This window comes from Balaenoptera physalus (genome assembly GCF_965194825.1).
Source record: "Balaenoptera physalus genome assembly, chromosome: 13".
Taxonomy (NCBI): Eukaryota; Metazoa; Chordata; class Mammalia; order Artiodactyla; family Balaenopteridae; genus Balaenoptera; species Balaenoptera physalus.
The window spans coordinates 24,634,397-24,658,350 of NC_138892.1; the positions used below are offsets into that span (position 1 = coordinate 24,634,397).

The 23,954-nt window shown below is 37.2% G+C and overlaps 1 protein-coding gene across 8 annotated transcripts in view; it reads right to left on the reverse strand.

Moving 5' to 3' along the window:
• Nucleotides 1-484: 484 nt before the first annotated feature.
• The window catches only part of NEDD1 (NEDD1 gamma-tubulin ring complex targeting factor), a 65,573-nt gene continuing 42,103 nt past the window's right edge, over nt 485-23,954 (reverse strand). For 4 of the 8 annotated variants that reach the window (XM_082420476.1, XM_082420475.1, XM_082420471.1 and 1 more), the window contains 5 exons: nt 23,632-23,698; nt 21,060-23,154; nt 16,143-16,227; nt 13,306-13,352; nt 485-615 (listed from right to left, as the gene is read on the reverse strand). In XM_082420476.1, coding sequence (XP_082276602.1) covers nt 23,050-23,154; nt 23,632-23,698 — 172 coding nt within the window. In that variant the 3' untranslated portion in view covers nt 485-615; nt 13,306-13,352; nt 16,143-16,227; nt 21,060-23,049. Of the gene's footprint in view, nt 616-13,305; nt 13,353-14,636; nt 14,680-16,142; nt 16,228-21,059; nt 23,155-23,631; nt 23,699-23,954 lie in introns of those variants that run through there. The other 4 variants (XM_082420470.1, XM_082420474.1, XM_082420469.1 and 1 more) reach the window with 4 other exon arrangements.

Consider the following 23,954-nt stretch of genomic DNA (forward strand, 5'->3'; position numbering starts at 1 on the left):
AAAAAAAAAACACACACTCACTTATTATCTCACAGTATCCATGGATTGGGCATCAGGTGCTGGGTTCTTATCTCAAGATCTCACGGGGCTGAACTAAAGGTGCTGGCTGGCTGCATCCTCACCTGGAGGGTCCACTAGGGAAATACCATCTTCCAAGCTTCCTTGGGTTCTTGGCTAGATTCTTTTCCTTTTGGACATAGGACTGAGGTCCCCATTGTCTTGCTAACTATTAGCCAATGACCACTGTCAGATCCTAGAGACCACTCTCTGGTCCTTGCCACAAGGTCCCCTCCATACCCTCTCATACTTCCATTTTTCTCTTTTAAAACTCACCTGATTAGATTAGGCCCACCCAGATAATCTCCTATCTGATTAAGTCCACTGATTAGGAACCTAATGGAGTGAGGATCCCATCATAGTCACAGGGAAGGGGATTATACAGGTGTCTTAGTTTGGGCTGCTGTAACAAATACCATACACTGGGTGGCTTAAACAAAAAACATTTATTTCACGTAGTTCTGGAGGCTGAGAAGTCCAAGATCAAGAGGCTGGCTGGTTCAGTTCTTGGTGAGAGCCCACTTCCTGGTTTGCAGATGGATGCCTTCTTGCCGTATCCTCACATGGAAGAGAAAGAGATCATCTCTCTAGTTATCTCTTTTTTTTAAGGGCACTGCTATCTTCATGAGGGGCTCTACGCCTTGGAATTACTTTCCAAGGCCCCACCTCCTAATACTATCACATTGAGAATTAGGGCTTCAACATGTGAATTGGGCGTGGGGGGGAGTTCACAGACATTCAGTTCACAGCAACAAAACATGCATACCAGGGGGTGGGAATCTTTCAAGTCATCTTAGAATTCTGCCTGCCACAGGAAAAAACTGAGGAAAATAAACCAAGAAATTATAAAGCTATATAGGATTGTGCTAATTGACAGACACCAGATTCCTACCTAAAATAATGTGTCTAAAGGCCAAGGAGGCCTCCAGGACCCAAGCTACCCTCCTCTGTCTGGCCTCGAGCCCTCAGCCCTCTCCAGCCTTCTCATTCCCCTCCTCCACCTGCTGCGTGAGTGGGAGTAAAAGCCAAAGCTGGAACTCAGAGGGTAAAGGGCATGGACTGAGGGCCACAGAGAGGAAAGGCCACTGACACCCACCTCATGGTGCCTCTGACCTGGCAGCAAGGCAGCAATTAGAAGTAGGGGTCAGGAAGACACACCTGGGTTCAGAGGCCAGCTCTGCCACTTACTCACTTCTTAACTTTCAGTCTAGTCACTGAACCTCTATTTTGAGGTCAGCAAAACAAAAACAAGTTTTCCCTCAGAGTCGTAAGCATCGGATGAGATAATATACATCAGGTGCTTTACACAGTACCTGGATGGCAAGGGTAAAATAATTGGAAAAAATAAAATAAAACCTACCTAGGAAGCAGCTCAGAGAAGTAGGAGTTGCTATTTCTCATAACATCTACTGGGTGCCCAGAATGGTGCTGGGAACTGTGAGATTTACAGACTTCCATAAAGCAGGATGTCTAGGATTGACACATGTACAATCTAGTTGGAAAATCAAGCAAACAGGTGTCCTTTCATAGAGAGATAGATTATGAACACAAGAGTTCTCTTTCTCAGGGACTTTTCACCCAGGACCTGGAAGCACTTGGCCTCTCATGGTGTTCAAGCCAGGCCTTCAGAGGTCTGTGTTGCCTCAGTAGCTGGCCTTGCCATAACCAGAGTCCTCCTGGTCCCTGGACCAGATCTAAGGTCCCTAAAGTATCACACAGAGAGACCTACCCATGGGACCCTCAGTTAGTGACACTCAGAATGTTCAGCCTACAGTCAGAGCTGGCTCCGTTTTCTTCTGCCAAGTAAGAGTAAATATCAAATGACACTGTCTTAGAGGGTGAGACCAGAGACTGCAAACAGTGCCGTATTATTTTCTTACTGCTGCTGTAGCAAATCGCTGCAAACTTAGTGGCTTAGAACCACACACATTTGTTCCCTAACAGTTCTGGAGGTCAGAAGTGTCCCTGGGCTAAAACCAAGGTGTCAGCGGGCCTGTGCTCCCTCTGCAAGCTCTAGGGAAGAATCCGTTTCTTTGCCTTGTCTAGTGCTAAACGCTGCCTCCGTGGCTTGGCTCCTGGGCCCACATCACTCTGATCTCTGCTTCTGCCATCACACCTCCCTCTCTGACTTTGGCGTTCCTGCCTCCCCCTTATAAGGACCCTTGAGATTACATTTGGGCCCACCTGGATAATCCAGGATACTCTTCCTATGTCAAGATCCTTAATTTAATCATATCTGCAAAGTCTCTTTTGCCATGTAAGGTAACATAGTCACAAGTTTGGGGGGTTAGGACATGGAGATTTTGAGGGGCCATGATTTTGCTTATCAACAAGTACTATTTCCCTGAGTCAGATGCCTGTGAGTATTTTCCTCCCCAAATGATTCAGAAAAAAACTATTCATCTCTAACCATTGACCTGATGAAGTCTACAAACAACTCGGGGATTAAACACATTTTCATAGAAGTAAGTTTGTTGAAGTTTAGTGAGAAAAAGGTACCGTGCTCTGGACATCATAAGAGAATAATTGATCATTAAAATCTGCTCTTAAATGCAACGGATAGGCCACCGTTTAATAAGATGTGAAAAGAGAACCTATGTTTTAGTAGAGTTCTAGCATTCTTTACTTCAATGTTTGCAAATTGTGATGATCACTAACACCTATGTTCCCTCACCCTGTTTCTAACTATTCTTTAAATTGACTTGATACTGCATTTTTTTTTGACAGTTCAGTGACAGGCACAAATTACTTCACTGTTACCATGGTAACTAAGGGACCTCCAAACAGAGAAAAAATAAGATTAAAATAAAAGGGGAAAGGAACATTCCAAATTGGCATTGTTGAGTCATTGCCCAAGTGTAGTCGGGTGTCACTTGGTCAAGCTTTGGGAGTTTTCTCCAGTAAGGACCCCTGAATCAGTCAGCCAGCGGGGCAAGTTGCTCCTGTGAACAAGAATGCTTGTCTCCTGCAAGAAGCAATGGTTCAAAGTTTATAGAACCTTCTACTCTCCCTTACTTATGCATCTCTTTTATTTGGATCATCTCCTTTGTTTTTCATCTCTTCCTGCTTTTCCCCTTCTGAACACATTAGTTACTATGGAAACATTGGTGTGAATGTCAGAAAGCTCAGCTCAGAAATGCTTCATAAAGTCAATTTACAGAATGGTCTGACATTTATCTCATGTTTGGGAAATTTAAAGAATTTGTGATATTCATGACCACAGACAGGGGTGGGTGGTAAACACTGTGCTATACATGAATTTTAAAATTTGTTTTATATACAACTGTGAAAACATCAGGTTTTGTCTTTTAGGAGAAGAATAGCAACAAAAACAGGAATCTGGTTTGGGATTTGAAATTGGATTCATTTTCCATCAGTTCAGGGAAGATTTCCACTTTCTAAGTTTATAAGGCTGACTGGAACCTCTTGTGTCAAAATAAATGCTTTTGAAAAAAATTATGGTTGGCTTATTTTTTAAACTTTAACCTGATAATAAAACAAATGGTATTTCCCATAATAATGTACACAGGGCACCAGTAATATTAGTTAAAGGCACAGAAATGTTAATATCCATGCTGTAAAGATTCCTACTTCACTATGGGGAATTTCAGAGTTAGCGTTACCCTATGAAATAATAATTATAATAGCTAATGTTTATAGCACACTTACTATGTGTCAAGCCCCATTCTAAATACTTTACATGTAATAATTCATGTGATCCTCAAAACAACCTAGTGAGGTAGATGCTACTATAACACTTGTTTTACATACAAGAAAACTGAAGTACAAAGAAGTTAAGTAACTCATCCAAGTAAGTATTGATAGTTGAAGCAAAGATTCAGATGAAGGCAATTGGGTTCCAGACTGTATATTCTTAACCATCCTGCGAAACTGCTTCTTTATGAAAAAGTAAAACAATAGTAACAACATATCTAGCTAGAGAGCTTTGAGTTATCATTCCTGTACTAAAAAAGACAATCCAGGCATCCCCCAGCAGAACTTCCTCTCTAATGACATCGTTCAGAGCCTTAAGGCTTACCACATTGTCCTTGGGGATACAAGTTCCTAATGATTATGGTTTGATGATGAGTTCAGATTAGAGTCAAATTTGATTCTAGACTTACAGGCTCTTGTATATTTATTTTGTTACATATAAAAGAGTAATAATGTTTTGCTATATGATCAGCGGGAAAGCTATAAATAGCTGAAAAGATACTGACATTAACTCCACTGGATTCCATCAGAAGAATTTTAATTACAAAGAAAATCCAGTGTCAACCTGCAGGGCTACATTAATGCTTTGCCACCCAACATTCCCCACGTCCTCTGGCAACAGCTCCCAATCTTTGTTTGAGAAAGCCCCACCTGCTCAGTTCATGTGCTTGACTCTCCTGATGCCAAAGTGGATCACATGATCCAGGTCTAAGCCAATCAGCACATCTCATCTCCCTGACCTCAGTGACCCCTTGACCTCAGTGACAGATGGCATGTGACCAGATTAGAGCCAATGAAATGCAAGAAGATTTTTGCTGGGAATGCTCCAACAGGAAGAGGGGCTCTTTTTCCTCCCTAGAAAACTTAACTGTGAAATGAGCTGCTCTAGCCACTTTGCCACCACCAAAGAGTTGGCCTAGAGCATACAGAGGCAGAGAGACCAAAACCCCCGGAACAGAAGGCATGTGAAAGATTAAGAGAAACCCAGCCTGTGGTATCATTTGAGCCCTGGGTACAGCATTGTCCGAAATCTGTCTGCTAGAATTCTCAATTATTGAATCAATAAGTTACTCCACCACCACCACCACCCTTTTTTTTTTTGAAATCTAAACACATTTGAACTGGCTTACAACAAACAGAGCAGGCCTAATGGACAAAACAAGAAGTGTCTGTGTCCTCTGAGTGAAAACACTACCTCTTATTCACCTTGTTCGTAAGCAAGCAAACATTTCCTTATCTAAGATTCCAAAATCCACAAACCTCTGAAAACCTAAAGTCCCTTTGTTGCTCATTTGGTGTCAAAACAGACATGACCCACATGGACACAAGGCTGCCCATAGTCCTTCCTTATCCCACTTAATGTGAATATTCCTGTTTTGCTAAGGAACAACTAATGTGTGTGATTACAGGATGCTGCTTACAGACCCTGTCAGAATGGTCAGACTATACAAGGTATAAACTCTTACCTTTATTAAATCAAAGAATTATAAATTCTGAAGCCCCAAAGTGTTTCTGAAAAAAGGCTGTGGACTTAGAGTCACAGGATAAATTGAACAAATAAACTGATTGAATAAATGACTGCTTACTCTCTGAACAGGATGGGATCTGAGTCAGCTATCAGTATTGTTGAGAACCACAGGAGTAAGGCATCCGTTACTCCAAAACTATACTGAAGGTAAGAGTATGCCTGCATATGCTAGACATCAAGTCAAACATCAGATTGATAAACACCAGGACAAAGTGAAAATTCATAAGCAAAAATTCATTACGAAAGCAAAAAGAGTTGAATGTCTCAAAGAATACTATCTATCAAAAGCTTCAAGAACAGAAAATCTGGGTGAATAGAAAGAACCTCCTGCCTGACTCCACACCAAGTTACACTACACTGTATATGCTATAAACAATAACTACAAGATGTAAAAGAATTATGACGCCGAGTACATGTGGCTACTATGACACTGACTAAATCTTGAAATCCATATTCCATGTCCAATGGGGATCCATTCTTAAACTCTTCTCCCTGAGTCCTCACATTATATATATAAAAAATGTCATTTACTTTTCATTTGACTGCAGCCAAGAAAATTATCATGTTATGCGATATTAAAAAGAGTACTGGAAACTAATTAAACACTACCCTCAAAATAGGAAAATTTGGGGTCATGACTCATCTGCTTTCTTCTTTATATCCACGACCTAAAACAGTAAGTAGTACATGGTAGGTTCTTAAGATGTACTTTATTAATAAATGAAATATGTGCTACATTCTGATACCTTTGCCATCTGACAACACTGAAAAGTCAGTGGAACAACTGACAGAGGGAGGGGAAAAACTAGAGAAGAAAAAAAGCCCCTAAGGATGGTGACACCACTAGTACATGGATAGAGACCCTCCATGGGACTCCTATCACTCACAGAAAACCAGACTGAAATCAGTGATCTCTAAGGTACCCCCCCCAGCCCTATGATTATATGATTTTTCTGCATTAAAAGAAAATCTAAAAGGGTGCAGATAGAAGTCTATATAATTTACTTAAAACACTGACTAATAGAGCATGGAATAATCCCTACATTTGGAGAAGACTATTGGAATTTGAAATTTCATATATATGAAAAAAATACTGCATTAAGCATCTTACCATAATTAAAAGATGGTACAAGCCTAAAAAATAGTCCAGCTCAAGCACACACTGGTCTGAGGAATATTGAATCCTTATGTTCCTGTTAATAAAACATCTAATGTCCAAACTCCAAGCTGTAAGAGCCCAACCAATCCCAGCATGTTGTCAAAGTTTTCTACCTCCATGACATTGCTTAAATCTAACCTGCCTTTTCTGTGGAATAGTTCTTAACTGCCCCCCTTCACTCCAGGTTCTCCTCTAATCTTCCTTGCACACTATTGCCAGGCGAAGTTTCCTAAGGGAAAGCTCTGATCTCATCACTGTTTCAAAACCTTCAACACTACCTTATTACCTTCGGCAGGATTTCACTAATTATGTGATGATAACACATTTCCCTATTTCCTCTCCTACTCATCATTCGGCTCCTTTTCAGTCTCCAGTACTGAAGCACTCTCCTCTACCTGTCCTTTAACATGTTTGTTAGAATTCCTTAAATCTTGACTATAGCCCCTTCTCATTCTATACCTTCTCCTTAGGCGACCCCATCCTTACTGAGGCTTTCATTAATATCTAGATGCCAACGAATCTCATTAATTGTTTTTTGTGTGTTTGTTTGTTGTATTTATTTATTTTTGGCTGTGTTGGGTCTTGCTGCAAGTGTGCTTTCTCTAGTTGCAGCGAGTGGGGGCTACTCTTCGTTGAGGTGTGCGGGCTTCTCACTGTGGTGGCTTCTTTTGTTGTGGAGCACTGGCTCTAGGTGCACGGGCTTCAGTAGTTGCGGCACGTGGGCTCAGTAGTTGTGGCTCGCGGGCTCTAGAGCGCAGGCTCAGTAGTTGTGGCGCGTGGGCTTAGTAGCTCCATGGCATGTGGGATCTTCCTGGACAAGGGCTCGAACCCATGTCCCCTGAACTGGCAGGTGGATTCTTAACCACTGTGCCTTCAGGGAAGTCCCTCATTAATTGTTTTTAATTACAGTAAAATATACATGAAATTTACCATTCACACATTTAAAGTGTACAATTCAATGGCATTGAGTACGTTCACAATATTGTGCAACCATCACTATTACCTAGTTCCAGAATTTTACCATCATCTCAAATGGAAACCCCAGACCTATTGAGTAGTCACTCCCCATTTTCTCACACCCCTAGTCCCTGGCAATCACTAATCTGCTTTGTGTCTCTGTGGACTTGCCTATTCTGGATATCCCATATAAATGGAATCTTACAATATGGGGCCTTTTGTATTTGGCTTCTTTCACTTAGAAGCGTAAGGTTTTTGAGGTTCATCCATGTTGTAGCATGTATCAGTACTTCATCCCTTTGTCTTTGTCTGGCTAAAAAATATTTCACTGTATGGCTGTACCACATTGTTTATCCATTCATCTGTTGATGGACATTTGGGTTGTTTTCATCTTTTTAGCTATTGTGAATAATGCTGCTCTAAACATTATTGTACAAGTTTTTGCTTGAATACCTGTTTTCAATTTTTTTATTTTTTGGATATATACCTAGGAGTGAAATTGCTGGGTCATCTGGTATTTCTATATTTAACTTATTGAGGAACTGCTAAACTGATCTCCATAATGGCTACACCATTTTATATTTTCACCAGCAATGTATGAGGGATCCAATTTCTCCACATCTTTGTCAACACTTGTTATCTTGAGTATCGTTTCATATGCTTTTTAGCCATTTATATATATCTTCTTTGGAAAAATGTCTATTCCAGTCCTTTGTCCATTTTTAAATGGGGTTGTTTGTCTTTTTGTTTCTGAGTTGTAAGAGTTCTTTATATATTCTGGATACTAGACCCTTAGTAGACATATGATTTGCAAATAGTTTCTCCCATTTTGTAGGTTGACTTTTTACTCTTGTGATAGTGTTCTTTGATGCACAAAAGTTTTTAACTTTGATGAAGTCCAGATTATCCTTTTTTGTTATTGCTGCTTTTGTTTTCATGTCATATATAAGAAATCATTAAAAGAGAAAAAAATTATTTCCAAATCCAAGGTCATGAAGATTTGCCATTATATTTTCTTCTTAGAGTTTTGAAGTTTTAGCTCGTAAATTTAGGTCTTTTGAGTTCTCATTTTTAGTTAATTTTTGTTTGTAAATGATGTGACATAGGGGTCTAACTCCATTATTTTGCATGTAGATATCCAGTTGTCCCAGCACCATTTGTTGAAGAGATTGTTCCTTTCCCCATTGAATGGTCTTGGCACCTTTGTCAAAAGTCATTTGACCATTGATATACAGGAACCCTTATTATCTCTTACACAGATTTCTCCTCTGAACTTAAGACCCACATGTATCCATCAGGCCATTCAACATACACACCTTGACATTCCCAGAGCAGACCAGATGGTGTCCAACATCTCCAAACATGTTCATATTCCACTGTTCTTTCTGGGCACCACCATTCATTTAGCCGTGGAAGCTAGAAACGTTTCCCTCTCCTTTATTCTCCATATCCAACTCCCGTCAACTGAGTCTCCACAATATATCTTAAATCTCTCCAATTCTTTCAAGCTCCTCTGCCATTCCCTAGATCAAGTTACTGTGGTCTACTCTCTGCACCATTAAAAGGTCTCCTAACCAGACTCATCTCTCTGCATCTATTCTTATACTCTTTTAGTCTATTATTCAGGGAACTTTTTAAAAAAGACAAATCAAATCATCTGTCTCTCTCACTCTCCCATCCCCATTCCAAGCCCACCTTGTTTAAAATTTTTCAATTTTCTCCCATTGTTTATAGGATAAATACCAAAACGGTAATGTGGCCTGTAAGGTTCTGCAGGACCTGATTCTGAATTTCCTCTTCAGCCTGATTATACCAATCTTTACCTTTCAAGTACATAACTCCTACTCAACCTTCAGGTCTCACCTCAAATGTGACCTACTAAGGTGACTTCTGCTAAAGCAGGTCCCCTTGCTAATTGTTATTTTAACACACTGTGCATTTCCTTTATAGAGATTTTCACAACTTGAAATTATGTATCTGTGAGATTATTTGTGTCTATTCCCCACTAGATTTAAAGCTTCGTGAACTCCACATTTTCTAGCCTAGAAAATTTCAAGACCCTCCATCATCTGACCTTTATCGACTTACTCACAACTCTTCTCCTTCACATTCCCATCCTCACATTCTGATAAAACCCAGTAAAAATTCTGTCATTGTATACATAGTTTGTCCATACTGTTGTTTTCCTGTTTTCTCTTACTCTATTTTTCTATTTTACTATTACTCTAGCTCATTTTCACTCTTCACTCATTCATTTAAGTTTAACTTAGGGAGTACCGACTATGTGTCAAGTCCTGTACTAGAGATACTGGACTAGACATACAGAACAGAGTAAGCCATGATTTGTGATACAAAGAAAGCAAGGAAACAGGTATATAAACAAATAGCTATAACCCCAGATGAAAGTTGATATGAAAAAGACTTCTAAAAATTATCATGGGAACAGAGAAGTTTCCTCTTCCTGAGAAAGTCATCAAAGCTCCACTACAGAATGTATAATTTTAGCTAGGTCTTGAAAAGTGAGTAAGAATGGGAAAGGAGAGGTTTTCAAGGATAAGCATTTATCATTGGTAAATCATGATGAAGGACAGTGACATGTTTGGGAGCAGCAAGTGGCCCACTTTGTGTGGCACACAGGGCTTGGGCAGAGGGTGTGACCAAAAGGTGAGATGTCCAAGTTAAAAGCCCATGCCATTATGTTTTGGACACAGCTGACAACCACAGTCTTGAGCAACTGCCCCTTTCCCTCACTCTAAAAGAAAAAGTATAACTTTCTAATAAAACATTAATATGAGAAACTCTCTGGTGGAAAGATTCTAGGGTGGCCCCAGTGAATCCTGCTTCCTGGTGTTCTTACCCTGTATAATCCCTTACCCTTGAGTGTGGGTGGAACTCGTGACTTTCTTGGAGCCAAAACTACAGTCTTGCCTATGAAATTAATGTCCTAAATCAAGTGTGGACCAATTAAAAGGGAGATTATTCAGGTTGGAGGAGAAAGGGACAGACTTATTCAGATGAAATCCCTCAAAAGACAGACTGGATGCTCCCCGAAGCAAGAAACTCCACTTGTGAGGATGATGAAGTAAACAGCTATGTTGGAAAAGCTAACAAGAAACTGGGCAGCCTGCAGCTGACAGCCAGCAAAAAGCAGGGGCTGCAGGCATGTAGTCACAAGGAAACGAATTCTGCCAGCAACCTTAGAAATGAATTCTTCCCCAGTCAAGCCTCTTGATGTGAATACAGCCCTGGCCAACATCTTGACTGTAGCCCTGTGAGATCCTGAGCAGAGAACCCAGTTGTGCCATGCCACACTCCTGAACTAGAGAAACTGTGTGACAATAAATGTGGGTTATTTGAAGCTGCTAATTTGTGGCAATTTGTTAGGCAGAAATAGAAAACTGATATACATTCTAAGCTAGTGAAGATGTTTTTGTTGTTGTCATGTGTTTCTTACTTTTTTTTCCCCCCAAAATGGCTTAAATACTGAAGGGACAATACAAAGAATACATTGGTTAGAACAAAATTTAAGTGCATTTGTAGTCAACTTCCCAATAAAATGAGGTAACAATTGAATGCTTTAATTTGATTTGCTCTACTTTACTGGAATGTGTAACTTCCCCCCCCCCAGCCCCGCCACCGCCCCCAGGCTTTCATTCTTAGTAGTTTCTTTGGTTTTTAATCAACTAGTTGCTCTCAGGTGAAAGAAGAAAAAAAAAAAGATAGCAGATTTAAAGATCAAAACACAACCATAAAAAAACAAATGGAAGAGTGCGCTTACTGCACAACACACTACAGCACACAAAACAGTCCACAGCCTGTCTTGCTGCAATGCTTCCTCGCCTCTGCTATTTGAGTCAGTGTTTTCCCACAGGAATAATTTTATAATAGGAAGTTGATGACCCAGCATCAAATAAGTCATTGCTATGACTAATATGGTCAATTTATATATAATAAAAGCAAAGAAGGGATTCAGAGCCTCTACAATAATTTAAAATGAAGATATTATGTTTCAAGTTATAAAGATAGGCATAAAAAGACCATTCATCTTGCTTATAAAATAAGTTCACAAGTAACATAATAAATATATATGGTTTAAAATATAACTTTATAACATCATTTTTAATCTAATATGCTAGACCAGATAAACACATCATTTAATTTAACCTAATTTTGTTAAGAAGCTAACTTATCCCCATACAAAAATCTAGCAAAGATAATTATAAATTTATATTGCTTATGAAAATAGAATTGAAACTCTGAAGTAAAATACCAGGGAAAAGATACAATAGTATATGAAAAGAGGAATCCTCCCTGACCATGTAGAATTTATCCCCCAAACAAAAGATGGGTCCATATTCAAAAATAAATCACAACAACTCATATCTGTAGGTATTAAAGAGGGGGATGTTCAACAGATGTTGGAAACTATTAAATTTCTGTTCATATCTTTAATGTTTAAAACACTTTGAAAACTAGAGCTTATAGGATAATTATTAAATATTAAAAAGCCTTCTCAAACCAATAGCCCACCTAATGTACAACAGGTAGCTTCTAGATGCATTCCAGTTTAAATCCACTATCTTTGATCAAGCTCTGCTTATTTCACCTTCCAAATAGTTCTCTAATCTTTTGATGGTTCAGGCCTTCAGTGTTACCTGGAGGATTAAACAGTCTCCTAAATGATGAATGCTCTGGTCTGAATGTTTGTGTTGCCCCCTGCACCAGATTCATATCTTGAAACCCTAACCCCCAAGATGATGTTGTTAGGAGGTGGAGGCTTTGGGAGGTGATTAAGTCATGAGAGCGGAGCCCTCCTGAATAGGATTAGTGTTCTTATAAAAGAGGCCACAGAGAGATCCCTCATCCCTTCTCCCATGTGAGGACACAGTGAGAAGGTGCTTCCTGTGCACCAGAAAGCAGGCCCGAATCTGCCATCACCTTGATCTTGGACTTCCCATCCTCCAGAACTGTGAAAATACATTTCCATTGTTTATAAGCCACCCAGTCATGGTACTTTGTTATAGTAGCCCAAACACTAAGACTACATCACTGCCCTTAGCCTAATTCGTCTCAAAGCCATTCTCTTCACTGTGGTCAGAATCGTATTTCTAAATTTGATTGTGTCACGTCCCTGATTAAAACCCTTTATTGGTTCCTCCAAAGAGAACCTAGTACTTGGCATGCTCCCAAGGTACATGCTTGATGATCTGACGTGGCTCATCTCTGCAACTCACATCCTGCTTTCCCTGCCTGGCCCTTGCAGGTCCTGTGCATGCTATTTCCAGCCTCCTGTCTGGGAGGCATGTCCTCCTCCCTCTTTACCAGGTATTTATTCATCTTTAATCCTCAGTTCAGGACTTTTATCTCCTATTTCCTCTAAGAAGCCTTCTCAGATACTACTCTACCTTTTCAGATTGTTACTAATACCCCTCTCTGCTGCCTCCATAAGTGCCCTGTGTGCATATCTATTCCCCACTCTTAGCACATGATTATTCAGTTTCTGTATCTGTCGTTTCTGCTCAGTGAGTGTGCTCTTCAGTATGATCCCCAGTGCTTAGCACACAGGAGGTGACTGCTGTTCACTGAATGAATGATGAAGAAAAATGAAGACGAGGGAGCAAAAGTGAGCCCTGTCAGTTGGAACACCTCTCCTGAAGCACAGTCTGGAATGGAATCCTCTGTGGGAGCTGCCCAGACCAGGGGATAACGCCTGAGAGTATTATCTACCACTAATCCTGAGAGAAACCCCAGCAAAGCCAAACTTCTACATCTGGGATATCCTATAGATCTACCCAAATCATCTCACACCCACACTCAGAGGATGTGCTAGTCCCCTTTCAAACTTAAAAAGCCAAACCTGTTGTACAAAATGGATGTCAGCTACACTTACCTAACAAAGCTGAAGATGGTGGTCACATTTAAGAGTGTGCATACTTTCTAACAAGAAGGGTAGAAACAGAGAAGTCAGTCCCCTCATTCTGTAATCTACAGGCAAACATCCCCCGGTTTACTAGATAAATTCTAAACTCTTAGCTATGTCTTACAAAGCCCTTCCTGATCTAGACCACCTTCCTCTCCAGTCTTCTCTTGTATAAGCTCCTCGTATGGCCCACATTCCAGCTGTTTCCTCCTACTAAATTTAGGCAACTTGGTTCTTTGCCAAAGTCAATAACTTTGATATTTAAAAAGAATTAAGTAATGATAGCAAAATTTAGATATCCAGATATTCTTGTTTCATTTTGGCAGATAAAGATTTAGTGTGCATGATCATCTTAAAAAATGAGAAATAAAATGTTTTCTTATTTCACTAGTATTCAAATAATAGAGTAGGTGTCTTCTGACATAAGATGTGCTTCAAACAAATTTTGAAAAGTTCAATTTGTCAGAATGCAAAATGAGGCATAATTGATTTTTAACATTTTAATTTTAAGTGAGCTGGTTGTCAGATTTCACTTGAAAAGGACCCACAATATCTACATCAAGGGCATGTCAACCATCTTCAACCATTATTGTCATTTTTCTATGTTCATAAATTTATCCTACTACTATAAATCCTATTATTTGACATGTGTGAAGAAGGAAGAATTATGGTTAACCAAATTTCCAGTTATTGCAAATGTCATAAATACCATACAGAAATTAATAATTTATAACAATCCCTACATGTTTTCCATATTATTCAACAATTGATAAAATTAGATATGAGATGATACTGAACCTCTATGGAGGTCAAAGCACCATACTAGATATTGCAACTACAAAGAGATTTCCAAAATGGCCTTTGCCCAGTGGGGAGAGAGACCTGGAGACAAACCAACCCAATTCTATAAGAATTATAATAGTGATAGGAAGTGAATTTTTGGATGCACGGAAGAGAGCATGATTGCCTTTAGGTCATGGAAAAGTGTCACAAAAGAGGTGACATGTGAAAAGTGTCCTGAAGGATCTGTAGAAGTTTGCTAGGCAGAGAGAACAATGAGAGTGATTGCCCAGAGCTATGAAATGGCATGGTACTTTCTGGTACCTGAGACTGAAATATCTGGGGCAGGGCTGTGGAGCAGCAGGAAGGATCAGGTTACCACATCAAAGGCTACACATGGGCTTTTTCTATGGACAATTCGTTTTGCCTTTTGGGTGAGGACAACACTAGTATTATAGAAGTGTGTGCAACAGAGAAGAAGAAACAGAGTAAGGCAAAAAGCCTAGGTAAGAGGCTCTTACAATAAATCTCAGCAAAGTATGAAGAAGCTCCAAATCACAGCAGCTGGAATAAAGGTGAGTCAAGATGTTTATCAGTCACCTATTGCTGCATAATAAACAACCAAGAAACTCCCAGTAGCATACAATCGTAGGCATTTGTTCCCATAGATCTGAGGATCTACTGGGCTGGACTAAAGCTGGGTTTGGCTGAGCGGCTTGGCTGAGACAGCTCTGCGTCACATGTCTCCTCTTCCTCGGGACCAGCAGCTAGCCTAGGAAGCTTTTTGTGTTTAGTTTCGTTTTTTAAGGTCCATGTCAGAGGTACAAGAGAGCGGGTGGAAACATGCAAGACCTCTTAAAGCCTGGGCTTGGAATTGGCACGCCATCATTTCTGCTTTATTGGCCAAAGCAAGCCACATGGCCAAACCCAAAGCCACAAGGAGGGGAAACATATTCCACCTCTTTAGTAGTAGGAACTGCAAAGTCAAAATGGCAAAGGGCAGGAATACAGCTAGGGGTTTAGGACTGGTGATAATAATGCAAAATACCACATTCTGGCCTCCAGGACACAATAATTCATGTTCTTCCCAAATGCAATATATGCTCACCCCAACCCAAGGACTCTAAAAGTCACATCCAATCACAGCATCAGGCTCAGTTCAAGATCTTGTAATCTACACTAGATTCAGATATGTTTCATCTTGGTAAGAACAATGGATTGCTCTTTGTTCAGAGAACAATGAACAGAAGAATGAGCAACTCCCGAGATACACGCATGCGCGCGCGCGCGCACACACACACACACACACACACACACACACACACACACACACGGAGCCCACAAGCTGAAACCAGGACAGGATAACTGCAATAAACACTCCCATTTTAGAAGAATGGGAGGCTCCTAGCAGTCACTGGCCTACAGCAATTCTGAAATTCAACTGGGCCCAAGTTGCTCTGTGGATGGGAAATGTTTCTTAATTAGGCCTGGGTTCTGCTTCCTGGGAGTGCCTCCCAAATCCATTGTTCTCCACAATGTTTTTGACCTTTCTTCAAGATGTCCGTCGTTTTTCATCCTCCTCAACCATTTCTTAAAAGGGCTTTGGAAGATAGGCCATTTTGGCAACAGAGCAACTTTCTCAGCCTGCCTCCTGGATTACAAAGTTGAGGGCTTGGAGAATTTTTTATATTTTTGAAAAACCTCAATCTTTTAGTCCTAAGTGGCAGCAGTGATTTTGGTAAATCAACTGTTTAAAACACTTTGTAAATGTTTATGTATTTGACTCCAGTCTACCCAGTGAGCCATAAGTCAAAAGTCATACCCACAATTATTTTCTAGACATGCTTCTCTCTCACTCTTAATTACTGCTACTAATAAATGCATATCAGACTAATGTGGGACCATGCCCTTAAGCTTCCTAAATGTCCTTTTTACCGGGTGAAAAGGCATACCACAGGTTCTCAATTTTTTTAGCCTCAGGTATCTTTTATACTATTAAAAATTACTAAAGACTCCAAAGAGCTTACCTTAGAAAATTCTAGAAAGTACAAGAACCCATTCCATTAGATATCAGGGCAACGATGTAATCACATGTCACATAACCATTGGAAACTTCACTCTATGCTCATGAGAAAATAAGAATGAAAAAGACAATGTCTTAGTACTGTTATGAAAATAATTTTGACCTCACAGGCCCCCAAAATGATCTTAGGAATTCTCAGGGCTCACCAAACCACATTTGGAGAATTATTGGTCTACTAAAAGACACTTTTTTTCCTTTCAGAGGTTCTAACTATAGATTCCATAGCCACATCCTTGATTTTCCCACAAATAACATAAATCTAAAGACTCTCTCTTTACCTTTTTAACTCTGCAGTCTTTAAGAGCTCCATCTATCTAAGTATGTGGAACTTGATAATTTAATACATAAAATAATTTTTTACTAGAAATATGCAGTGATTATCTACAGTATTAACTTGTTTGGCATTCTGTTAACTTTAACTGCAAAGTAATACATCTAAACCTTATTGATACAAGGTAAGAAGAACCTTGAAAAGAAATAGAGTGGAGAGACTAGAGTTCATGACTTGCCAAGTAGGATGGTCCTACTGGAACCCCAAGAGTTTGTTTGGAACTCTGAAGGGTTACACCTTAAAAATAAGAATAAACCAGGAATTTAAACTCAACTTGGAAACACCTCAATCCCTGATTGCGTTACGATGACATGGGCGTGCTCATTCCCCTAGCCTAACTGCCTGCCACAGTGGAAGTAAATCTTCTCCGGGAGAAGATAATAGCATTCAGAGACTCAAAGTATTTCTACAATTTTTCATGATATCAATCACTCAATAAAGAAATATTCAAGAAGATCAGATGACACAATGTGACCAAAAACTGAGAGAAATAATGTAAAATAGAAACAAAAGCATAGGATATCCAGATATTAGTTATCAGACACAGACTTTCAAATGACTAAGGGAGGGGCAAGATAGGGGTAGGGGATCAAGAGGTACAAACTACTATGTAAAAAATAAATAAGCTGCAAGGATGTATTGTACAGCACAGGGAATATAACTAATATTTTATAATAACTATAAATGAAGTATAATCTTTAAAAACTGTGAATCACTATGTTGTACACCTGAAACTTATATTTTTTTTAAATTTATTTTTGGCTGCGTTGGGTCTTCGTTGCTGCGTACGGGCTTTCTCTAGTTGTGGCCAGTGGGGGTTGTGGTGCGCGGGCTTCTCATTGCAGTGGCTTCTCTTGTTGCAGAGCACGGGCATTGACAGGTGGATTCTTTTTTTTTTTTTTAAAGATTATTTGTCTTTATTTATTTATTTATTTTTGGCTGTGTTGGGTCTTCGTTTCTGTGCGAGGGCTTTCTCTAGTTGTGGCGAGCCGGGGGCCACTCTTCATCACGGTGCGCGGGCCTCTCACTGTCGCGGCCTCTCTTGTTGCGGAGCACAGGCTCCAGACACGCAGGCTCAGTAGTTGTGGCTCACTGGCCTCGTTGCTCCGTGGCATGTGGGATCTTCCCAGACCAGGGCTCGAACCCATGTCCCCTGCATTGGCAGGCAGATTCTCAACCACTGCGCCACCAGGGAAGCCCGACAGGTGGATTCTTAACCACTGCGCCACCAGGGAAGTCCCTGAAACTTATATAATACTGTAAATCAACTATATCTCAATTAAAAAAGAAAAGAAAATATTTGCTGTAGGTTTTTGGAAGATGTATTTTCTCAGGATAAGGAAAATTTCTTCTATTCATAGTTTACCAAACAATTTGCTGAATTTTATCAGATACTCTTTCTGTATCTATTGAGATTATCCTTATTGTGGTGATTTAAAATAATGGATTTGTTTAAAGTTAAATTATCCTTGTTTTCTCAAGATAAATTCAAATTAACTATAAAATAGTTATGTGATAAACACATATATGTGTATGTTATGTACTACACACGCTTTTTCTATAGCTTTGTTTCAGTATAGTTTACAAAAAATAAATTTAACTTAAAAAACCTAAAATTAATATATTTAAGGAATTAAATTATAAGATTTCACCAAGAGAATTAGAAACTATATAAAAGAACAAAATGGAAATTCTAAGCTAAAAAATAAAATAGATGATATTAAATACCAGATTAGGTAAATACTAAATTAGACATAGCTGAAGAGAAAAATAGTTTCTGCTAAAATTTTTATTATTACATTGAATCTGAAAATCAACATGGTAAAAATTGACATTTAACAATGTTGAGCCTTCCAGTCTATGAACGCGGCATGTCATTTATTTAGGTTTACTTTCTCTCAGTAATGTTTTATAGAATTCAGAGTACAGGTCATGCATAACTTTTATGAAATTTATACCTCAGTATCTCATATTTTTGATTCTACTGTAAATAGTATTAACTTTTAATTGCAATTTTAGTTTTTTGCTAGTATATAGAAATGCAATTGATTTTTGTATATTGACCTTCTATACTGTAACCTTATTAAATTCACTTATTAGTATTACATTTTTAATATATTCCATAGGGTTTTCTATATAGTTGAATTTATCATCTGTGAAGAGACTTCTTTATTTCTTCCTTTGTAATATGGATACCATTTATTTCTTTGCTTTGTCTTTGATCTTAGGGGAAAAGCATTCACCATTAAGTACAAGGTTAGCTGCATGTTTTTCTTAAGATGCCCTTTATCTAAAAATAGAACTACCATATGATCCAGCAATTCCACTGCTGGGTATATATCCAAAGAAAACGAAAACACTAATTTGAAAAGATTTATGCACCCCAGTGTTCATAGCAGCATTATTTATAGCAGCCAAGATATAAAAGCAACTTAAGTGCCCAATAACAGATGAATGGATAAAGAAGATGTGATATATATAATACATATATAATATATATCGTAATATATATATGTATATAACTCAGGCATAAAAAGAATGAAAGTCTGCCATTTGCAACAACGTGGATGGACCTAGAGAGTATTATGCTTAGTGAAATAAGTCAGACAAAGACAAATACTCTGTTATTGCTTATATGCGGAATCTAAAAAATAAAACAAACAAATATGTATAAAAAAACAGAAACAGACTCACAGATATAGAGAACAAACTAGCGGTTACCAGTGAGGAGAAGGAAGACAGGAGGGGCAAGATAGGGGTAGGAGATTAAGAGACACAAAATACTCTGTATAAAATGAGCAACAAGGACATATCGTACAGCACGGGGAAATATAGCCATTATTTTGTAATAACTTTAAATGGAGCATAATCTATAAAAATATTTCATCACTAAATTGCACAACTGATATTAATATACTATTGTAAATCAACTATACTTCAATTTAAAAAATTAATTAAAAAAAAGATGCCCTTGGGAATTCACTGGCTGTCCAGTGGTCAGGACTCCGCATTTTCACTGCCAAGGGCCTGGGTTCAGTCCCTGGTCGGGGAACTAAGATCCTGCAAGCCACGCAGCGCAGCAAAAGAAAAAAGAAAAAGACGCCCTTTATCAAGCTGAAGAGGTTCTCTTTCATTCTTACTTGGCTGAGAGTTTTTAATCAGAAATAAATGTTGGATATTGTCAAATGCTCTTTTTGCACTTATTGAGATGATCATATGGTTTCCCTATGTTAGTCTGTTAACATAGTGAATTACATTAATTTTATAATGTTAGCCCAAATTTGCATTCTTGAGATAAGCCTCACTAAGTCATATGTATTATCATTTTTTATACATCATTGGATTCCAATTGCTAAAATTTTGTTTAGTACTTTTGTATCTGTACTTCTGATAAATATTGGTTTGTAGTTTTCCTGTGATTTTGGTGTTAGGGTAATGCTGACCTCAAAGAATAAGTTGGGAATTATCCCCTCTTCTATTTCCTGGAAGCACTTGTTGAGAACTGGGATATTGTCTTCTTTAAATATTTTAAGGAATTCACTAGTGTAGCCATTTAGGTTTGGCATTTTCTTTGTCAGAAATATCTGCAGAATCTGTAGTGATGTCACTTCTTTCATTCCTGATATTGGTAATTTAAGGGTTTTTTTTGGTTTCTCATCAGTCTAGCTAAAGGTTTATCAATTTTATTGATCTCAAAGAACTAGCTTTTAATTTCACTGATTTTCTCAATTGATTTTGTTTTCTATTGCACTGAGTTCTTCTCTCATCTTTTTTCTTTTCATTTGCTCCTTTTGGGTTTTACTTGCTATTATTTTTCTAGCTTAAGGTGGAAGCTGAAGTTATTGAATCCTTTCCTTTTCTAATACAGGTATTTAATGATATAAATTTCCCTGTAAGTACTGCTTTAGCTGATTCCCACAAATTATAATTTCTGTTTTCATTTGTATTCAGTTCAATATACATTCTAATTTTTTTATTTCATCTTTTTATGTTTAAACTATTTGTATCTTTATATTTAAAGTGGATTTCATGGATTCAGTATACAGTTGGATAAAAAAGATTCAATCTCATAATAAGGGTAACTGACAACTTATAATTAATACAATTATTGATATTGCTGTTTAAATCTACTATTTTACTGTTTATTTTCTATTTGTCCCATTTATTCTTTGTTCCCCTTTCTTCTTTTCCTTCCTTCTTTTGGATTATTTTCTATGGCTACATTTTATCATCTTTGTTGGTTTACTAGTTATAACTTTTTCTTTTGTGGTTGCTTTGGGGTTTACAGTATACATTCTTAGCTTATAACATTCTACTTTCAGGTAGTATTATTCTGCTTCACAGTTAGTATAAAAATCTTAGAGTAGTATACTTTCATTTCCCTCCTCTCACCCTTGATGATACTCTTCTCAGACATTTCACTTTACATATGTTAACCACACAATACATTGTTATTATTTTTGCTTTAAATTGTCTATTAGCCTTTAATGAAAATTTAAAATAAGAAAAAAAAGTCTTACATTTGTACACATATTTACCATTTTTGTTGCTCTTTATTCCTTTGCATAGAAGATTTCTATCCAGTACCTTTAACATTTTCTGTAGGGCAAAAGTCTTCTTGTGATAAATCCTTTCAGCCTTTCTAGGTTTGAAAAAGTTTTATTTCATTTTCAAAAGGTATTCTCACTAGGTACAGAACAGAAGTTGAGTTTTTTATTTTCAAAAATTCAGTATTTGAAAATTATTTCAAATATTTTGTGTCTTTTTAAAATTCAGTTGTATAAATCCAATCTCTATTATGCTATCTTAGCCAGAGGCTAAAATTCAATTTCAGGTTTCCCATTTTTAGCAGTTAAAATTTTTTGTGCTTATTTAGCTTTTAAATTCCATGACAAAAAAAATGTTTCATCTTTATGCATAAAGTTACTAAAATTATTTTATTTATCCAACCTCTTTTAATACACATTATGTGCATTTATAGAAAAAGGCAATAGGAAAATATTAACGGATTTAAATACAGCATGTAGCAAAACACACTTCTATGTCTTCTAAATCTGTTTGATAATGATATATAAGAAAATCTGTTACAAGCCATAATGCTTTTATAACCTGTCAGGAGAAAAGATTATATAAGCACTCCTTTACGCTTTAATACAAATGTATTCTCTGAGCCACACTAGGACAAAGTAATTTGCTTTTATTTCTTGAAGTAATTATTAGTATGTTTACACTTATTTAATATATCCTTAAAATCTCTCATCACTCAGGGGAAAAAAGTTAGTAAGCTAGCTAGATTTCTTTTTTTTTTTTTAAACAGAGTTCTTTTAGTAAATACTTTCATCTCATAAGTCAAAATTGGGCAGGAGTGCTGTATACAAGGTACATAGTTTAAATCTTTGGGACAAAAGACTATAAGAAGGTAAACAAGCCAGTAGCCCTCCTAATCTTATATCACTAAAAATGTAGATCAGAGCAGGCAGATGTCCACATCTACGTATTATCAAAGAGGTGTAAATTCTTTTGACAATTAACCTTCCTGTTATTTTTTTTAATTTTATTTATTTTATAGTAAGGTCAATAGTATAAAAATATTACACACAACACACAAAGAATTAGAGAAAGTTAATGATATAAACCACAAAACAAAATAAACCACACCTCATTTGGGAGAAAAAAAATGGCACTAATACTGTAATATTTAGTATGTAATATGAAATTTTCACTGTTTATAAGTTGAATTATATTGATTGAAACTTTATAGTATAATTTTGTATGTTATTAATTCATGAGATAATCAGCAGATGTGCAGTTCTGGTTGAGTCTTATAAACCCTTAAAAGTTTTCATAAAGTGAAGTTAGCTAAAAAATACCAACCAGGAGTAGAGATTTGTTAGAAGTATAATACAGTAACATAAATGCAATAGATACAATGTAATCTGTGCAATTTGAAATTCTGAAAATTTTCTTATCAAATGTACAAGTAATAAATAATAGTCATACTTGACTTCATCAAGTTAACAAAATAATTACTAATCAACCTTGTGTTTTATTAGTCAGTTGCTTAGAAACCCAAAACACCAATTAAAATTACTTTCTCCATAAAAATAGAAGGTATCTCAAACTCTTAATCATCAAACATCCAAAAAAATTTGGAAGGCAACTGTCAACCAAAAATATTATCTGTTTAAAAGAGGTGATTAAAAAACATACATAATCTATTTTTTTTCTGCACAATTTTCTTTTCTTATGAAAAAGGACACTTAGTGTATAGCTAAAGCTTTCAGAAAATAAAGATTCTGTTGGCTTTCCTCTTAGGGAGATGACACAGTGTACAGTTTTTAATATAAAAATATAAATATTTTTGACAGAAAAGATGAAATAGTGGTTGGTATACAATCCCATCACCCTTTTACTCGAAAAAAAATTTTCCCAGAGGCCATGAAAACAATACTGATTCCATGTAGCTCTGTGTTGCCAGAAGCTTCCCAAATTACAGAACATTAAAGTATTCACTGAAATTTCAATAGTGTGCCCGTAGTCTTTTGTTTTCTTCTCGTAGTCTTTCAATTTCTGCCACTAAACCTTCATTCACTGAGTATCTTTCCAACAAAGAGTGCATTTCATTCTAGAAAAGGGAAAAAAAAACGCTTTTAAAATTACTGGCATTTCACATTTATTTGGCAAGCCGTTTTACATATTTTCAGCTATCATTTTTCTCATGTTCGATTAACTAACTGAATGATTTTTTTTTTTAACTTAACCACTCTTACTACTTTGTTAATATAAATGAAAGAGCACTGGTGAAATTTATATATTTGGAAAGCTTATATTTGCACATTTGGGAAGCTTTTTGCTTACTTACTGCAAAAAAAAAGCTGTGAAAAAGTAGCTATCGTACTTTTTTATCATACTATCATATCTTTGTAACTATCATAGGTTACAAAGAAGGCTGACTAGTTAAAATCTATTTTACTTATTAAATTTCTAAAACTCCTTGTTTATTTCTTAGCAATTAGATGTAAGTAAGTAAAAATACATCACCCCTTAATGGACTTTTTAGATCCACAGCTATGCTCACTTACAATAAAATGTCAATACATACCAATTGCATATGAAACTGTTTAATCATCTCCACTTGCAAATTCACAATATCCCTATGGCATGCTTCTCTAGGGAAGAATGTAAAATATTTATTAGAATTATAACAGTTTTACCAGCTCTAGATCATTCAAGAAAATGGCTAAACTCTGATCGTTTCACGTTACTGAGCGTTAATAATTATTACAATAGTAAAAATACCACTGCACCTAGTATTTATTTACTATGTGCTAGGCACTGTTTCTTGTACTTCAGATGTAAGAACTCATTTAATCTTCACAACTAGGTGCAATTATTACCTCCATTTTACCAATGAAGTAACTGAGT